At 48.4% G+C, this 13,599-nt stretch overlaps 1 protein-coding gene across 1 annotated transcript; it reads right to left on the bottom strand.

The window, feature by feature from the left end:
* Nucleotides 1-5,434: 5,434 nt before the first annotated feature.
* Nucleotides 5,435-6,535, bottom strand: Psmb11 (proteasome subunit beta 11). The gene has a single exon (XM_021182638.2). The coding sequence runs from the start codon at nt 6,467-6,469 to the stop codon at nt 5,435-5,437; it is 1,035 nt and encodes a 344-aa protein (XP_021038297.2). The 5' UTR covers nt 6,470-6,535.
* Nucleotides 6,536-13,599: the final 7,064 nt, after the last annotated feature.

Genomic DNA, 13,599 nt, shown 5'->3' with positions numbered 1-13,599 from the left:
AGGCCCCAGAAGGGAAGGGGATTGGGGGGGGTGGGGGGAGAAAGGGGAGGCAGCTGGGGAAGAGGAGGAAGGGGAGGGGCCTCCATCTCTAATTTCATAATAAACACTTTATTTTGTAAAGTTGGAGCCTGCTTCTGTTTCTGCACTCAGGTTTCTGGACAGAGCTTCCTTTGTGCTGAGGGTAGAAAAAGGCCTAAGCCTCTCTACCCCCGGCTCATTCCTTCTCCTTGGAGGTACCCACTTTAAGACTCTCTCAGAGGGAGGAGTATGGGGACTGTTCCATTTGAGGAGGAGAAGGATAATGACTGTCGCCATGCCCACCACGGGCTCTTCAGTGCCACTTCCGTTTGTCTCAGACAGTCTGTGGGATTGGCAAGAGAGGCGTGAACAATGGGAATTCAGGGCAGGAGCCCCTGTGAAGGCATGAGACCAAGAAGAGGGAAAGAGGAGGCTCCACACCAGCTGTAACAGCAGCAACACAAATGGAGTTGGTAGAGGGCTAAAGACAGCAAGCCGGGCCTGGATCTGGAGCACTAATAAAGGGTGGCTGTGGTAGAATCAGTGATATCAGCCAGGACCTTCCACTTCCTCTTTTATACACACACTCCCCGGCACACAGGGTGTCTTCACGGAGCACAGAAGAGTCAGCATATAAAGAGTGAAGGAGTAGAAGGTGAAGGGGTTGAATACATCAGGTACGGTGCCAGCTAGACGGGACTGCCAACATCCTCAGTGCCTACTTCCCAAGGCAAAGGAGACTTGTGCTTTGGGACTAGCACAAGCCTCGGGCCTCTTCTCCAGGAAGGTCTATAGCTACCCAACAGTAGGTGGGTCCTAGCCAGCCTTTGTGACCCTCCATACTCAGTGTGTGATGCTGGCAGTCGGAGAAAACTGCTTTGATGGGAGAGACAGGGTCTCACTGTGTAGCTCAGGCTGATCTGGACCTCACTGTAGAGCCCACACCCACACACACACACACACACACTAGCCTTGAACTCACAATGGGCCTCCTGCCTGCATCTCCTGAAGGCTGAAATTGAAGTAACACAGCTGGAAGCAAACCCCATGCTGATTTAGAACGAGCAGGTGGTAGGAGATATAGTGGGGTGATCAGATGCTGCTTGTATTTAAACGCTAAATTCTGTACCCCAAGACCTGGTTGCTCCGAGGAGAGAGGATCCTCATGTATACCAGCTTTTGTTGTATAAACCTTGCCCTCCGAGTTATCCGTGATTGGTTAATAAAGATGCCTACAGCCTGTAGCTGGGTAGAAGAGAGGTAGGTGGGGCTTTGGTTCTCAGGCTTGAAGTCTGAAGCAGGGACCACAGGATGAAAGAGGAAGAGAAGGAAGAAGCCACCATGGGATAGGCGGATCATGAGTACACAGCCTTGAGGGCTAGTCTGGTAGAGTAGGCGTGTCCCAGGCAGAACGTGGCAAGTGATATCTCAGGGATATTGACAGAAATGTAGACAATAGCTTAGAGGGTTGATATCTGTTCAGCTCTAGTGTTTTTAAGGCTTGTTATAAAGATTTGTGTCTATTATTTGGGAAATAAATTCTCTAAAGTGGGGTAAGAAACCCCCAGATACTTACAGGGAGGCAGAGCCCTGTCTCCATTGTTGGCTCTTTTCTCTGCTGAAGTTGCATTGAGAGTCCTGCATAAGAGCAGGTGTGTGTCCATCCCTCCAGGGTCTTAAGAAACTGAAGATGCAGCAGCCAAAGCAGGACACCAGAGAGATCAGGGTCCTGCGGTCAAGGCAAGGAGGCCCTTTGGTCTCACCCTGATACCTGTGTCAACCTTTAAAAATCATTGGAACAGAGCCGGGCGTGGTGACACACGCCTTTAATCCCAGCACTCGGGAGGCAGAGGCTGACGGATTTCTGAGATCGAGGCCAACCTGGTCTACAAAGTCATTGGAACAGTGACTGAATGATTCATGGGCCAGTGTCAGGAAGAGAACGGTACTTTCAAAGGGGACATTAGCTTTGCCCAGGCCTACCAACCATGCTGAGGCACTCCAACAATGCATTAAAAACGTAAAGGGACCTGGGGCTGGAGGAATAACTCAGATGTGAAGGGCATTAGCTGCTTTTCAGAAGACCTGGTTTCAGTTCCCAGCACCCACATGGTGGCTCACGAGCATCTCTGACTCCAGGGGATTTGATATCCTCTTCTGACCTGCAGGGAGCAGGCAAGTATGTGGTACAATACTTATGTGGAGCAAAATACCCATCCATGCGCATGAGTCTAAAAAAACCATTAAGCTGGGCGTGGTGGCGCACGCCTTTAATCCCAGCACTCGGGAGGCAGAGGCAGGCGGATTTCTGAGTTCGAGGCCAGCCTGGTCTACAAAGTGAGTGCCAGGACAGCCAGGGCTACACAGAGAAACCCTGTCTCGAAAAACCAAAAAAATAAAAAAAATAAAAAAAAAATAAAAAAACCATTAAAGCAAAAACACTGAGAGGAACCTGGGGCTGGAGAGGTGACTTAGCACTGACTGCTCGCCCAGAAGTTCCTCCTGTTTGATTCCCTGCACCCACATAGTGGATCAGAATCATCCAGAACCCTGCTTCCAGGAGACCTGATACCCTCTTCTAACCTCTGTGGGCACCAGGCATGCATGTGGTATATGTGGTATACATACATACATGCATGCATGCATACATGCATACACTCATATTTAAAGTCAACAATAACAAAACACACATTTCCTCAAACACTGTTTATATGTTTTCCTGGTTCATGTATTTACACAGTGTATCTTTTTCCTATCCTTTTCCACATGTCAGTCCTGGGGACTAAACTCATATGTCTTCGGGTTTGGTGGCAAATACCTTTACCTGCAGAGCCATCTCTCAGCCCCTCGAAATTTTTACAGGGTTTGGGGATACAAGCTCATCAGCAAAACCTGTAAGCCTACGTATCTCATCACCTGCCAAGAAGAATGAAGGTAGATAAGATCATGGAAGGAAGAGAGAGGAGAGAGGAGGAGATGGAAGTAGATGCAGGTTCTGCTCTTTCAGGGTTCTAGCCTTCTTGTCCAGTCTGAGAAGAGAGGCGCAGAGCATCTCAGGGGATTGAGATGCACAGCAGCCTTTGGCTGGTCCCAGATGTTCATCCCAGGTCCCAGACCATCCCTCTGCCCCTGCCTCTGTTCACTGCCCGAAAGCCTCAGAGTAGACCAGGGTGAGGAGCAGCCATAGGCTCCTATACAGCCCTGCCCCAACCTCCTCTTTTTTGTGGCTCTCCACTGTGCACAATGGCTAGCTCTGTGCTACACAGGCTGCAGCGGCTGCTCTGAATCAAATGCTGCTCCTCTCTCTTCCACAGAACAACAACATATGCCTCGCCCACCACACTGAAGTGTGGATGCCTATCTTAACTCATTCCCCTACAGCTGGACATAAGACCCCCATCAATGACCATGAATCTGAACCCACTTATGCCTGTGCAAAAGTTACCTCTCAGGCTGGAGAGGTGGCTCAGAGGTTAAGAGCACTGCCTGCTCTTCCAGAGGTCCTGAGTTCAATTCCCAGCAACCACACGGTGGCTCACAATCATCTGCAATGAGATCTGATGCTCTCTTCTGGTGTGTTTGAAGACAGGACCAATGTACTCACATATATAAAAGAAATAAATCTTTCTTTTTTTTTTTTGTTTTTTTGTTTTTTCGAGACAGGGTTTCTCTGTGTAGAAAAGAAATAAATCTTAAAAAAAAAAAAAAAAAAGTTACTCTCCTCATCTGCTTCTTCAGGACCAGGATGTTCCAAGTATCCCTAACCTTTGGATGTCACTCCTGGAGGATCATATCTCTTCCCCAAGGCTAGGGAGTTTGCAGGGGATGAAGGATGCTTTGAAGGCCAATAGCCAGATTTCCACCCTGGCTTGCAAGCCAGACCCCATGTATTGGGAACCTTTCTGTAGCACTCTGGGATTGGGAGTTTGTTTTTTTGTTGTTGTTTTTTGTAGGGTTTTTTGTTTGTTTGTTTGTTTGTTTGTTTGTTTGGCTTGGTTTGGTTTGGTTTGGTTTTTCAAGACAGGGTTTCTCTGTGTAGCCCTGGCTGTCCTGGAACTCACTCTGTAGACCAGGCTATTCTCAAACTCAGAGATCCACCTGCTGCTGCCTACTGCGTGTCGGGACTAAAGTTGTGCATCACCACCGCCCATCCTTCGTTTTCTCTGGGCTCCCCAGCTTGCCTTTTGACTCTCCAGAGTCTGGAGAGTCTGGGTGAGAATCTGTAAGTCTAAGTCTGATTTCAAAGAATTCTTAATTCGAAATGCACACTGTCAAGGAAGGAGAAGCAGTTGTCAGTCTTAGGACTGGAGGCTCCGGGTGAGAGGAAAATTCTTTGGGTTCCCTTTCTCTGGATGCCCAGCCCTGAGGAGGGGGCAGTGATGCTCCTGAAGCTCAAATCCTGAATGTCCAAGTCCAGGCTCCCTAGAATGCCAGAGCAGGCCAGGAAGGCCAGATGTGCTAGCTGGCACCAGAGGCACAGCACCCTGCCTCTGGTCTTCATTCTCCAGCAGGAACAACCAGGAGAGGCCGGAGCAAAGAAACAGGGAGAGATCTGCAGGGTAGAGAGCAGGGATGTGTGTGCTACAGGACATGGCTCAAACCCTGGCCAACACAGCAAGATGAGACCGGGAATGGGCAGCTTCTCTGAGCTCTCCCCTCCAAGCCCATGAGTTCCTTGGAGTTCATTCATTTCCAGACAACAGGCAGGGGTTTGGCCCATTCCCCAGAAGCCTGCAATGCAGGCAGAAAAAAAGGCAAGACAGTGGAGGCTGGGAGGGAAAGATGCAGAGAGCTGGGGAAGGATTAAGAGTGTCTTAAGCCCCACAACATTGTCACCTACTGTAACCTGGGTAAGTCCTGTAACTCTCTAAACCTGACCCAGCTTCAATAAACAATCATGCCTGCAAAAGCTGTCATGGGAACTGCACTCAGTATAGGTGGAATCATTATAGCCATTACAGTCATGGTGGGGGTCGGGGTGTGGAGGGCCAGCAGAGACAAGCCCATCACTAAACTAGGCTCTCTCCTGGCCGTCCAGCCTGACCAAGTTGAAAAGGTGACCAGCTGAAAGAGAAAACAAACCAGATAAGGACCAAAATGAGAATACCAACTGGGGTGGAATGACAAAAGAGGGCCCAGCACATAGCATGACAGTTGGCACACAGTAGCCATGCAACGAGTGTTTGTTGAGTCACTTTAGAGGCAGAAGGAGGCTATACCATCCATTGGGTATCATTAGAACATGTTGGACGGAGACATCAGTAGCTCTGGGAAGCAGAGAGGATGGGGACTTAAACAAAGCAGGAAACCCAAAAGGGCGAGAGCCAGATGCCCGAGGCTGCTCCCAGAACTAACCCTGCCAAGGCAGCCTCATTCCCTACCCCTTGTCCTGGCAGTCCCCAAGTTCTGTCCTTTCTTACATTGTCTCAGTCTTCACTATTATCGCGCAGTCTTCTGGCGTCACCTCCTCTTGCTCCACAAAGAGTTCTTTACATTCTCGAGCACCTTGCGGTTCGGCAGGCTCCGAATGGACTCCACTAGCTTTTGCCTCCAGCTCCTGCTCCAAGCTCCGGGCTTTCTGCAGCTCCTTATACAGCACGCAAGCATCACTGCGGGATACATACTCCCATCCGCTCTCCCGAACGTGGAAGAGGTCCACTGAGCCCCCTGAATAAGCATCACGGTGGGTGGCATGGGCCACAGCACAGCGGGCCAGGGTGTAGGCTTCCTGGATGGTCATGTCATAGTGGTAGCCACAATCAAGCACACCATAGGCATAGGGAGACCCAGAGCCTACTGAGAAGATATCTCCCTGCAGACAAGTGCCATCGCTGTAGACATAGAAGAGAGCAGGGCCAGAGTGGTCCCAGCCACAGAGGGCAGTGGCCACACACAGATCCAGACCGCGGTAGCGGGACATCATAGCTGCCAAGAGTTTGGCCGTGCCTGCCACACTGGGCAGCTGGCCTTCCCTCAGTTCCCGAAGCCGCAGCTCCCGCTGCAGCACCCTGTACCATGTGGCACAGTCAGCAGAGGTCCCAGAGGTGGTACCCAGGAGACGCTGGTGCACAGGAATGACCTTCCGTGAGGCTGGACACGCCACATAGCTGCCACAGGAGGACCGAGTATCAGCCGCAGCGATGACACCGTGACGGAAGCGAAAAGCCAGGGTAGTGGTGCCATGAGCCAGCCTGGGTCCATGGATCTGCAGGAAGGTTTGAGGGTCACAGCCCCGGGGTACAGCCCAGCCACTGGCCTGAGGCAAGTGAACGGATGGTCTGGCAGTGTCAGGAGTCTGCCACTTGCACACATCCTGAAGAGCCATCCCTGAGGCTGAGTGAGAGTCAGAAGGAGCAGGGAGGGCTGCATTTGAGGCCTGGGTCAGCAGGGGGAGGAGGAGGAGGACGCTGTGGAGAAGCTGGGCTGCAGCCAGAACCAGGGAGTAAGACATGTGAACTAATGCTTCATTTCTCCTCGGTCTCAGATCAGGCTTTGGAATTGGCTGGTGAGGGATCTCCACCCACCTCAGAGAACTGCCAAGGGGAGACAGAACAAGCCTGCTGCGGTTCCTACACTCTGAAGACGCCACCTGTCAGTGTGACCTTCCACTGTTGTGATGCACGCAAGAGTCACCAATGGAGTCTCCTGTCTGTCATCTGGCATCTACCCAAAGGGGGGTAGAGGCAGGGGATCGGGGCGATCCCTCCCAAGCAGAGGAGATCTGGGCCCTCCGTAGTTTGGCTGTGTGGGGCGTTAGACAGGCAAAGATTTCCAACATAACATGGACTGTGTTGGAACACAGAAAAGGACAAGAGAGTATCTGTAAGTGGGAGAAGGAGAAAGACACTCAAACTCCTCCCAGAAAAGCAGGTTACTGAGGGGTCAGAGTGCCAGAACTCGAGAGTCCCTCTTCTGCTTTAAGGACAAAGAGGTCTTTCTTTCTTTTTTCTTTTTTTTTTTTTTTTTTTTTTTTTGGTTTTTTCGAGACAGGGTTTCTCTGTATAGCTCTGGCTGTCCTGGAACTCACTTTGTAGACCAGGCTGGCCTCGAACTCAGAAATCCGCCTGCCTCTGCCTCCCAAGTGCTGGGATTAAAGGCATGCACCACCACGCCCGTCCAAAGAGGTCTTTCTATCTGTACACAGATGGTAACTCTAGGCTGGGAAGGTCACTCAGTAGGTCAGAGCACTTGCTCCACATGCCTGGCAACCAGAGCTTGATCTCAGAACCCACATTGAAAGGCAGAGACAGTGACACACATCTGTCAGCAGCATTCCAGTGGGAGCCCAGGAGAGTCAGGTCCAAATCCACTCACCAAGGCCTCTTCTCTTTCTCTGTCCCTAGGACAGTTTCCACTTCTATGCCTTCCATCCTCAGCATTTAAATCCTATCCCTCAATGTCTGGCTTAAGAATACCACATATTCTGAAATCCTTCCCCAGTATGGGCTTAAAAGGTAAGGTTGTGGCTTGGGACCATTATCTCCCTCCTCCTCCTCCTCCTCCCCATCCTCCTCCTCCTCCTCATTATTTCCGTGTTTTGTTTATTTGGTTGGTTTTTATTTTTGAGACAAGGTGTCTCTGTGTAGTCCAGGCTAGCATGAAACACCACATATAGTTAGTTCAGGTTGACCTTGAACTCTCCTTCCAAGTCCTGAGATTACAGGTGTGTGCCATCATACCCAGTGTTTTTTGTTGTTATTGTTGTTTGGTTGGGGGGGGCATTTTGTTTCTTTGTTTTTGAGACAGTGTCTCACTATGTAGACTAGGCTGGCCTTGAACTCATAGAGATCTGCTTGCCTCTGCTTCAAGAGTCTTGGAACACTGCCTTGTTTTTTTTTTGAGGTAGGATCTTGTTTTGTAGCTTAAGCTGGCCTTCAATTCCCTCTGTAGCTTAGGTTTGCTCCAAAATCACTATCCTCCTGCCTCAGCTTCTTAAGTGCTGGTATTACAGGCATGTGTCATGCTGTGGAACTCTGTCTTTTGGGTAGGACAGAGCCATTGCCTTCTTGAAATCAGAGCAGATGTGATCATGCACACAGGGTCCGCCCCAGACCTCCCCACTAACGTTCCTTTAGGAAAGGGGAACACACCCAGGAGGTGACACACCCCAGGCCCTACCCCTGCCCAAGGATAGAAAAGCACTTAAGGGTTGTGTGGGTTTTTAGTTCATTGATTCATTTTATTTTCTGTGTATGTAGCCTGCGTTTAGTATGTACGCCACGTGCATGCTTGGTGTCCCTGAAAGTCAGATGAAGGCATAGGATTTTCTGAAACTAGAGTTATAAACGGTTCTGAACCGTCATGGAGATGCTGAGAAATGAACTCAAGTCCTCTGAAAGAAGTCAGTGTGCTCTTACCTGCTGAGCCATGTCTCCCCCCCCCGCCCCCCAGTTGTAGGGCATGTAGACTGTACCACCAGATGGGCATGAAAGTGGTGAGGTGGAGCACACTCAAACCCCAGGCATCTCAGAGACCTTAGTCGGCATGAATGAGGCTGCTCCCTCCCTGCCTCCATGTCTGCTCTGGAACAAGGTGCCCACGGGTGGCCATGGAGCACCTGACACGACTCTCCGTGCAGAAGAGGCATCTTAATGGCCTTGGCCTTCAGCCAATGGCCTTCTCTTCCTGGATATTCTCACACTCCTTCCCAAAATTATATAATCCCTGGTTCGCCTGAATAAAGCGTATGCATTCACATCCACCCCCAATAAAGAAATATGAGCAAGCCAAGATCATCTCAGAGAGCTGCTTTATTAAAGCTTGCCATGGGGGAGGCTGTAACACTAAGACTCTCAAAGAAGGCCTACTCTCTTCTCCCACTCCTCTGGCACTCGCTCCAAACCAGACCAGATCCTGCTTCTCCAGAGCCTCACCATCCCCTTCCAGCCTGGTGTACACAGGTGCTCGGACACCCCAGAGAGGAGGACTGAAGCCTCCCCATCCCAGACTCTGTCTTGCCCTCCCCAGCTGGTGTGTCAGCGGTGCCCAGACCCCGCCAGAGGAGAGGCAGAACACTGGACGACATCAGGAAAGAGACTATTTTTCAGTAGAATAGTTTCCATAAATTGCTCAGGTTCCTTTAAGTAACCACTCAGTCATGCACCTCTAACTTATTTTTTTTAAAAACAAAATCCCAAACATTTGATATACCAAATGAAGACTCAGGAGGCAGACGCTGCAGTGGAAGCCTGCTAGGTCAGAGAGGCAGAGAAAGCACCCAGCTGCCCTTCCTCCTCCATCAACATCCCAGAAGACAAAAACTACTCCTCCTTCTCCACATTGTCTTAAATACCCTTTAACTCAAAGGCCCCCCTTTCTCTTTCCTGGGTTTTCTTTTTTTTTTTTTTTTTTGGTTTTTCGAGACAGGGTTTCTCTGTATAGCCCTGGCTGTCCTGGATTTCCTGGGTTTTCTTAAGCTCACTCCCTGTCAGCTGGTTGCTTGCTCCACCTCGTGACCTAGGGTTGACTTTCTTTAGCTCCTGTTTACAGAGAGCTCTTGGGGTTAAAGGGGTGTGCTCTGGCTGAGCCCAACTACTTGTTTACAGTAAACTGTTATAGAAAGTATTTAATCTCACCGGGCGTTGGTGGCAGAGGCAGATGAATTTCTAGGTTCCAGGCCAGCCTGGTCTACAGAGTGAGTTCCAGGACAGCCAGGGCTACACAGAGAAACCCTGTCTCGAAAAACCAAAAAAATAAAAAATAAAAAAAAGAAAGTATTTAATCTCAATTGGGAGTTTCTACCCTGCCTTTAATCATTCAGTTCCCAGATAAAAGACACAAAACTTTTATATTTATTATATATATTTTTAACCTTAAAGCACTAGAGCTGGGCAGATATCTACCCTCTATGCTACTATGCCTACCTTCCTGCTAATACACCCGAGATATGACTTTCCATGTCCCACCTGGACTGCTCTTACTCTAAGTGGCCAGCCCTGTGGCCAGTTCTCATAGTCACTTACCCCATGATGTCTTCTCCTCTCTTGACCTTTTCTCTCTTTTCATCCTGTCCTGCCTCAGACCTCAAGGCCAGGAACTGAAACTCCACCTACCTCTCTTCTGCCCAGGTGTAAGCTGTAGGCATTTTTAGTCAACCAATAGTTTGAAGTTAAGGAGCAAGGTTACATAGCATGTGCATCTGGTGTACATGAGACTCTCTTCATCCCTGCGGGCAACCAGACTTTGGGGGGCAGTATTTAGCATTATAATATATAGGAACAGACCAAACCTCAACAGTAATCAGAAAGCTCTTGGGTTAAAGGTATGTGCAAATGCTGAGCCACACCACAAGAAACAGGTTTTTTTCCTGTTCACAATCTCAGGGCTCATAATGTGATAAAATATCCTGCAACAGTAGTAACCTCACATAAACTCACTGGGTCACCTGGGTGCAATAGTTCTTTGGCCTGTCCTTGGTGTCCCATCTCCAGGAAAAGTCAGGCAACCTGCAAACACACTCGTAAGGCTCTAGTTTTGAGGGGCAGTGCACCCCAGTGGACCCCAGATCTCTCTGATAAACCCACCACTGATGACTTGTGTCAGCTGACCTATATCCATGCTGACCTCCACACCTCTGAACTGTATCACTTCTTTGTAGGAAAACCAATCTGATTGTCCAGCTGGTGAATTAGAGAGTGACAACCTTTGGGACCAGAAAACTAGCTTAGGAGAGCATTTCAGGATGGAGGGATAAGAAACAGAAGGACTGCCAAGATGGCTGAGCAGGTAGGGGCTCCTGACACCAAGCCTGAAGAGACACCATGTTTGATCCTCAGCACCCACATGGTAGATGACAGAAATGTTCCCTGCAAATTGTCTTCTGACCTCCAACCCCATTTTGGTGTATAAACACAGACTTACACACACACACACACACACACACACACACACGGTGGGAGGGGGGGAGAATGTAATTGAAAAATGTGTTTGTTTTTTAGACTGGGTTTCACTTTATAGTCCTAACTGGTCTTGAATTTGCTAAGTAGACAAGATTGGCCTTGAACTCACAGAACTCCAAACTGTGGTGAAGCAAAATGAAGTAAGATCAGGCATTCTTACTCACCGTGCCATCTCCCAAGTCCTACCTTGCATTTTCCACACTATCAAAGTGTGAGACACAGATGAAATCTTCCTAACTCTGGTGGTTAGACTTGAAAAAGGTTGCCAGATTTCAGCATGAAAAATACTGCACACGCAAAATCTGTAATAGGAGAGGGACTGAGCTGAGCATCCAGAGAAAGGAGAATTTAGAACTGAGAGGTGAATACAACAAGCTAGACACAGACCCCATAGACAGAGCAGGAAGCAACACTGTGTATGTATGCCTAGTTCCTGATTTGCCGTTCATCCTAAAGTGTTGCGAGGTAATGGTGGGGGAGGAAGAAGAGGCCATCAAGGACACCCACTCACAGTGAAGTGCCTAAGCCTGATAGACTACAGCTAAGGTCTCTTCATAGATCTTTACGGAACCTCTCCTGCAGGTTCTCAGATGTCAATTTCTACTGACTTAAATATGCAGGTGCTAAACCAGGGGTGGTGGCACTCGCCTTTAATCCCAGCTCTTGGGAGGCAGAAGCAGGCAGATCTCTGACTTGGAGGCCAGACTGGTCAACAGAGAAAGTTCCAGGAGAGTCAGGGCTACACAGCAAAACCCTGTCTTGAAAACAAATAAACTACTACAACAACAACAACAAAACAAAAACAAAAACAAAAACAAAAAAGCAGGTGCTGAACTGAAAATTTACTTTTTTTTTTTTTGGTTTTTCGAGACAGGGTTTCTCTGTGTAGCCCTGGCTGTCCTGGAACTCACTTTGTAGACCAGACTGGCCTCAAACTCAGAAATCTGCCTGCCTCTGTCTCCCAAGTGCTGGGATTAAAGGGAAAATCTACTTTTTCATTAACCAATCCTTTGTGGTTTTCTTCTTCTTCTTTATTTTATTTGCCTTTCAGGCAATTTATTACTTAAAATTCTCACTAAAGGGTGGAAGAGAATCTTAAAAATCGGTTACTATTAGCAGGGTGTGGTATGTAGCCACATGCTTTTCCACCTAGAAATAACAACTCTAAGACAATACTTCTGAACAATTGCTTAGGCCAGTAGCTTTGGCCTGTCCCCTGACTCATAACTCAGTTATCCTTGTAAAGTAGTCTAAGTCCAGCCGTGCCGTTGCTTACCTCTCCTCGGGCTCATGCAACCATCTCTTCCAGAGGTCAGGGCGAATCTCCCATCTCTTGTGCCTGACTATTTTCCATCCACCTTCTAATCCTGCCTCAGCTCACTGACCATAGACTTTTTGTTGACAGGTGAATGCTTTTACACAGTGCCTAAGAGATTATCTCTACAATGGTGAAGCACCTTTAATCCCAGTGCTCTGGAGCCAGAGGAGGTGTGAGGGTCCCAGTTTGAGACCAGCCTGGTCTACAAAGCAAATTCCAGCTCAAGGCATGACTATGTCTCAAAAAACAAAAACAAAAACAAACTAACTAACAAGGGGGTTCGAGAGATGGCTCAGTACTCTTCCAAAGATCCTGAGCTAAATTCCCAGCAACCGTAGCTTACAACCATCTATAATGAGTTCTGATGTCCTCTTCTGGCATGCAGGAGTACATGTAGACAGAGCATTCATGTACAAACAATAATTAAATATCAAGAAGAAACACCAAATGAAAAACCTTTAAGGGGCAGTGAGACTGGTGTGTGGCTCAGGCCTGCCTTCTCATTAGTCAGGAAAACCTGGCCAGTTAAGAGGGTAGCCCTGGCCTACCTACCTAGTGAATTTAAGAACAATCTGGATAGTAGAGCATGAAACAAAAAACAACAAAAAAAAACAACCCTAAAAACCAACAACAAAGAAAAAAACCAAAAAGCCACAACAACAAAACCCCAGCTAGGGTATGTATACAAATGCTATCAAAAACAGGCGGTGGGGTTTTTGTTGTTGACAACAAACTATTGCGGCTGAATCAATACCATGGGAAAATGGTCTGAAAACAATTATTTGAACCAGGATTAGGATAGGTGGCCTTAAAGAAAATGGCAACTTCAGTCTCTCCTTACCGGGGTTTTGAGAAATAAACAGCTTGCGCCGGGCGGTGGTGGCGCACGCCTTTAATCCCAGCACTTGGGAGACAGAGGCAGGCGGATTTCTGAGTTCGAGGCCAGCCTGGTCTACAAAGTGAGTTCCAGGACAGCCAGAGCTATACAGAGAAACCCTGTCTCGAAAAACCAAAAAAAAAAAAAAAAAAAAAAAAAAAAAAAAAAAAAGAAACATCTTGCAACCTGAACCTGGGCCTGGGCAGTGACCAGTTAGGAGTCTTAAGCAGTCACGCCCTTCTCAAAGATGGCCGAATTCGCTTCCCTCACTCGACGAGAACATGCCAACCACTCTCTAGAAATTAGAAGTTAATCTTATACGTACTACTTCGATGCCAAAATAAAAATGGTAATCTTAACCACTCAGCCACCCTTCCTAGGTGAACACAGACCGGCGCTGGTATTTGGAGGCGTGGTTGCCCTGAGTAAAAATGGCGCCGCCTCCGTCTAGACTTAGCTGGACGTGAAGCTGTGACGTCGCGGCGTTG

The sequence above is a fragment of the Mus caroli genome, unplaced genomic scaffold (assembly GCF_978045245.1).
Source record: "Mus caroli unplaced genomic scaffold, Mus_caroli_1 scaffold_12, whole genome shotgun sequence".
In the NCBI taxonomy this organism is placed as follows: Eukaryota; Metazoa; Chordata; class Mammalia; order Rodentia; family Muridae; genus Mus; species Mus caroli.
Note: the sequence above shows the minus strand (reverse complement) of the source record. Positions and strands in the feature narration are given on the sequence as shown.

What these genes read in the sequence shown, in the direction of transcription:
- Psmb11 (XM_021182638.2), bottom strand. Translation starts at nt 6,469, where the DNA reads ATGTCTTACTCCCTGGTTCTGGCTGCAGCCCAGCTTCTCCACAGCGTC.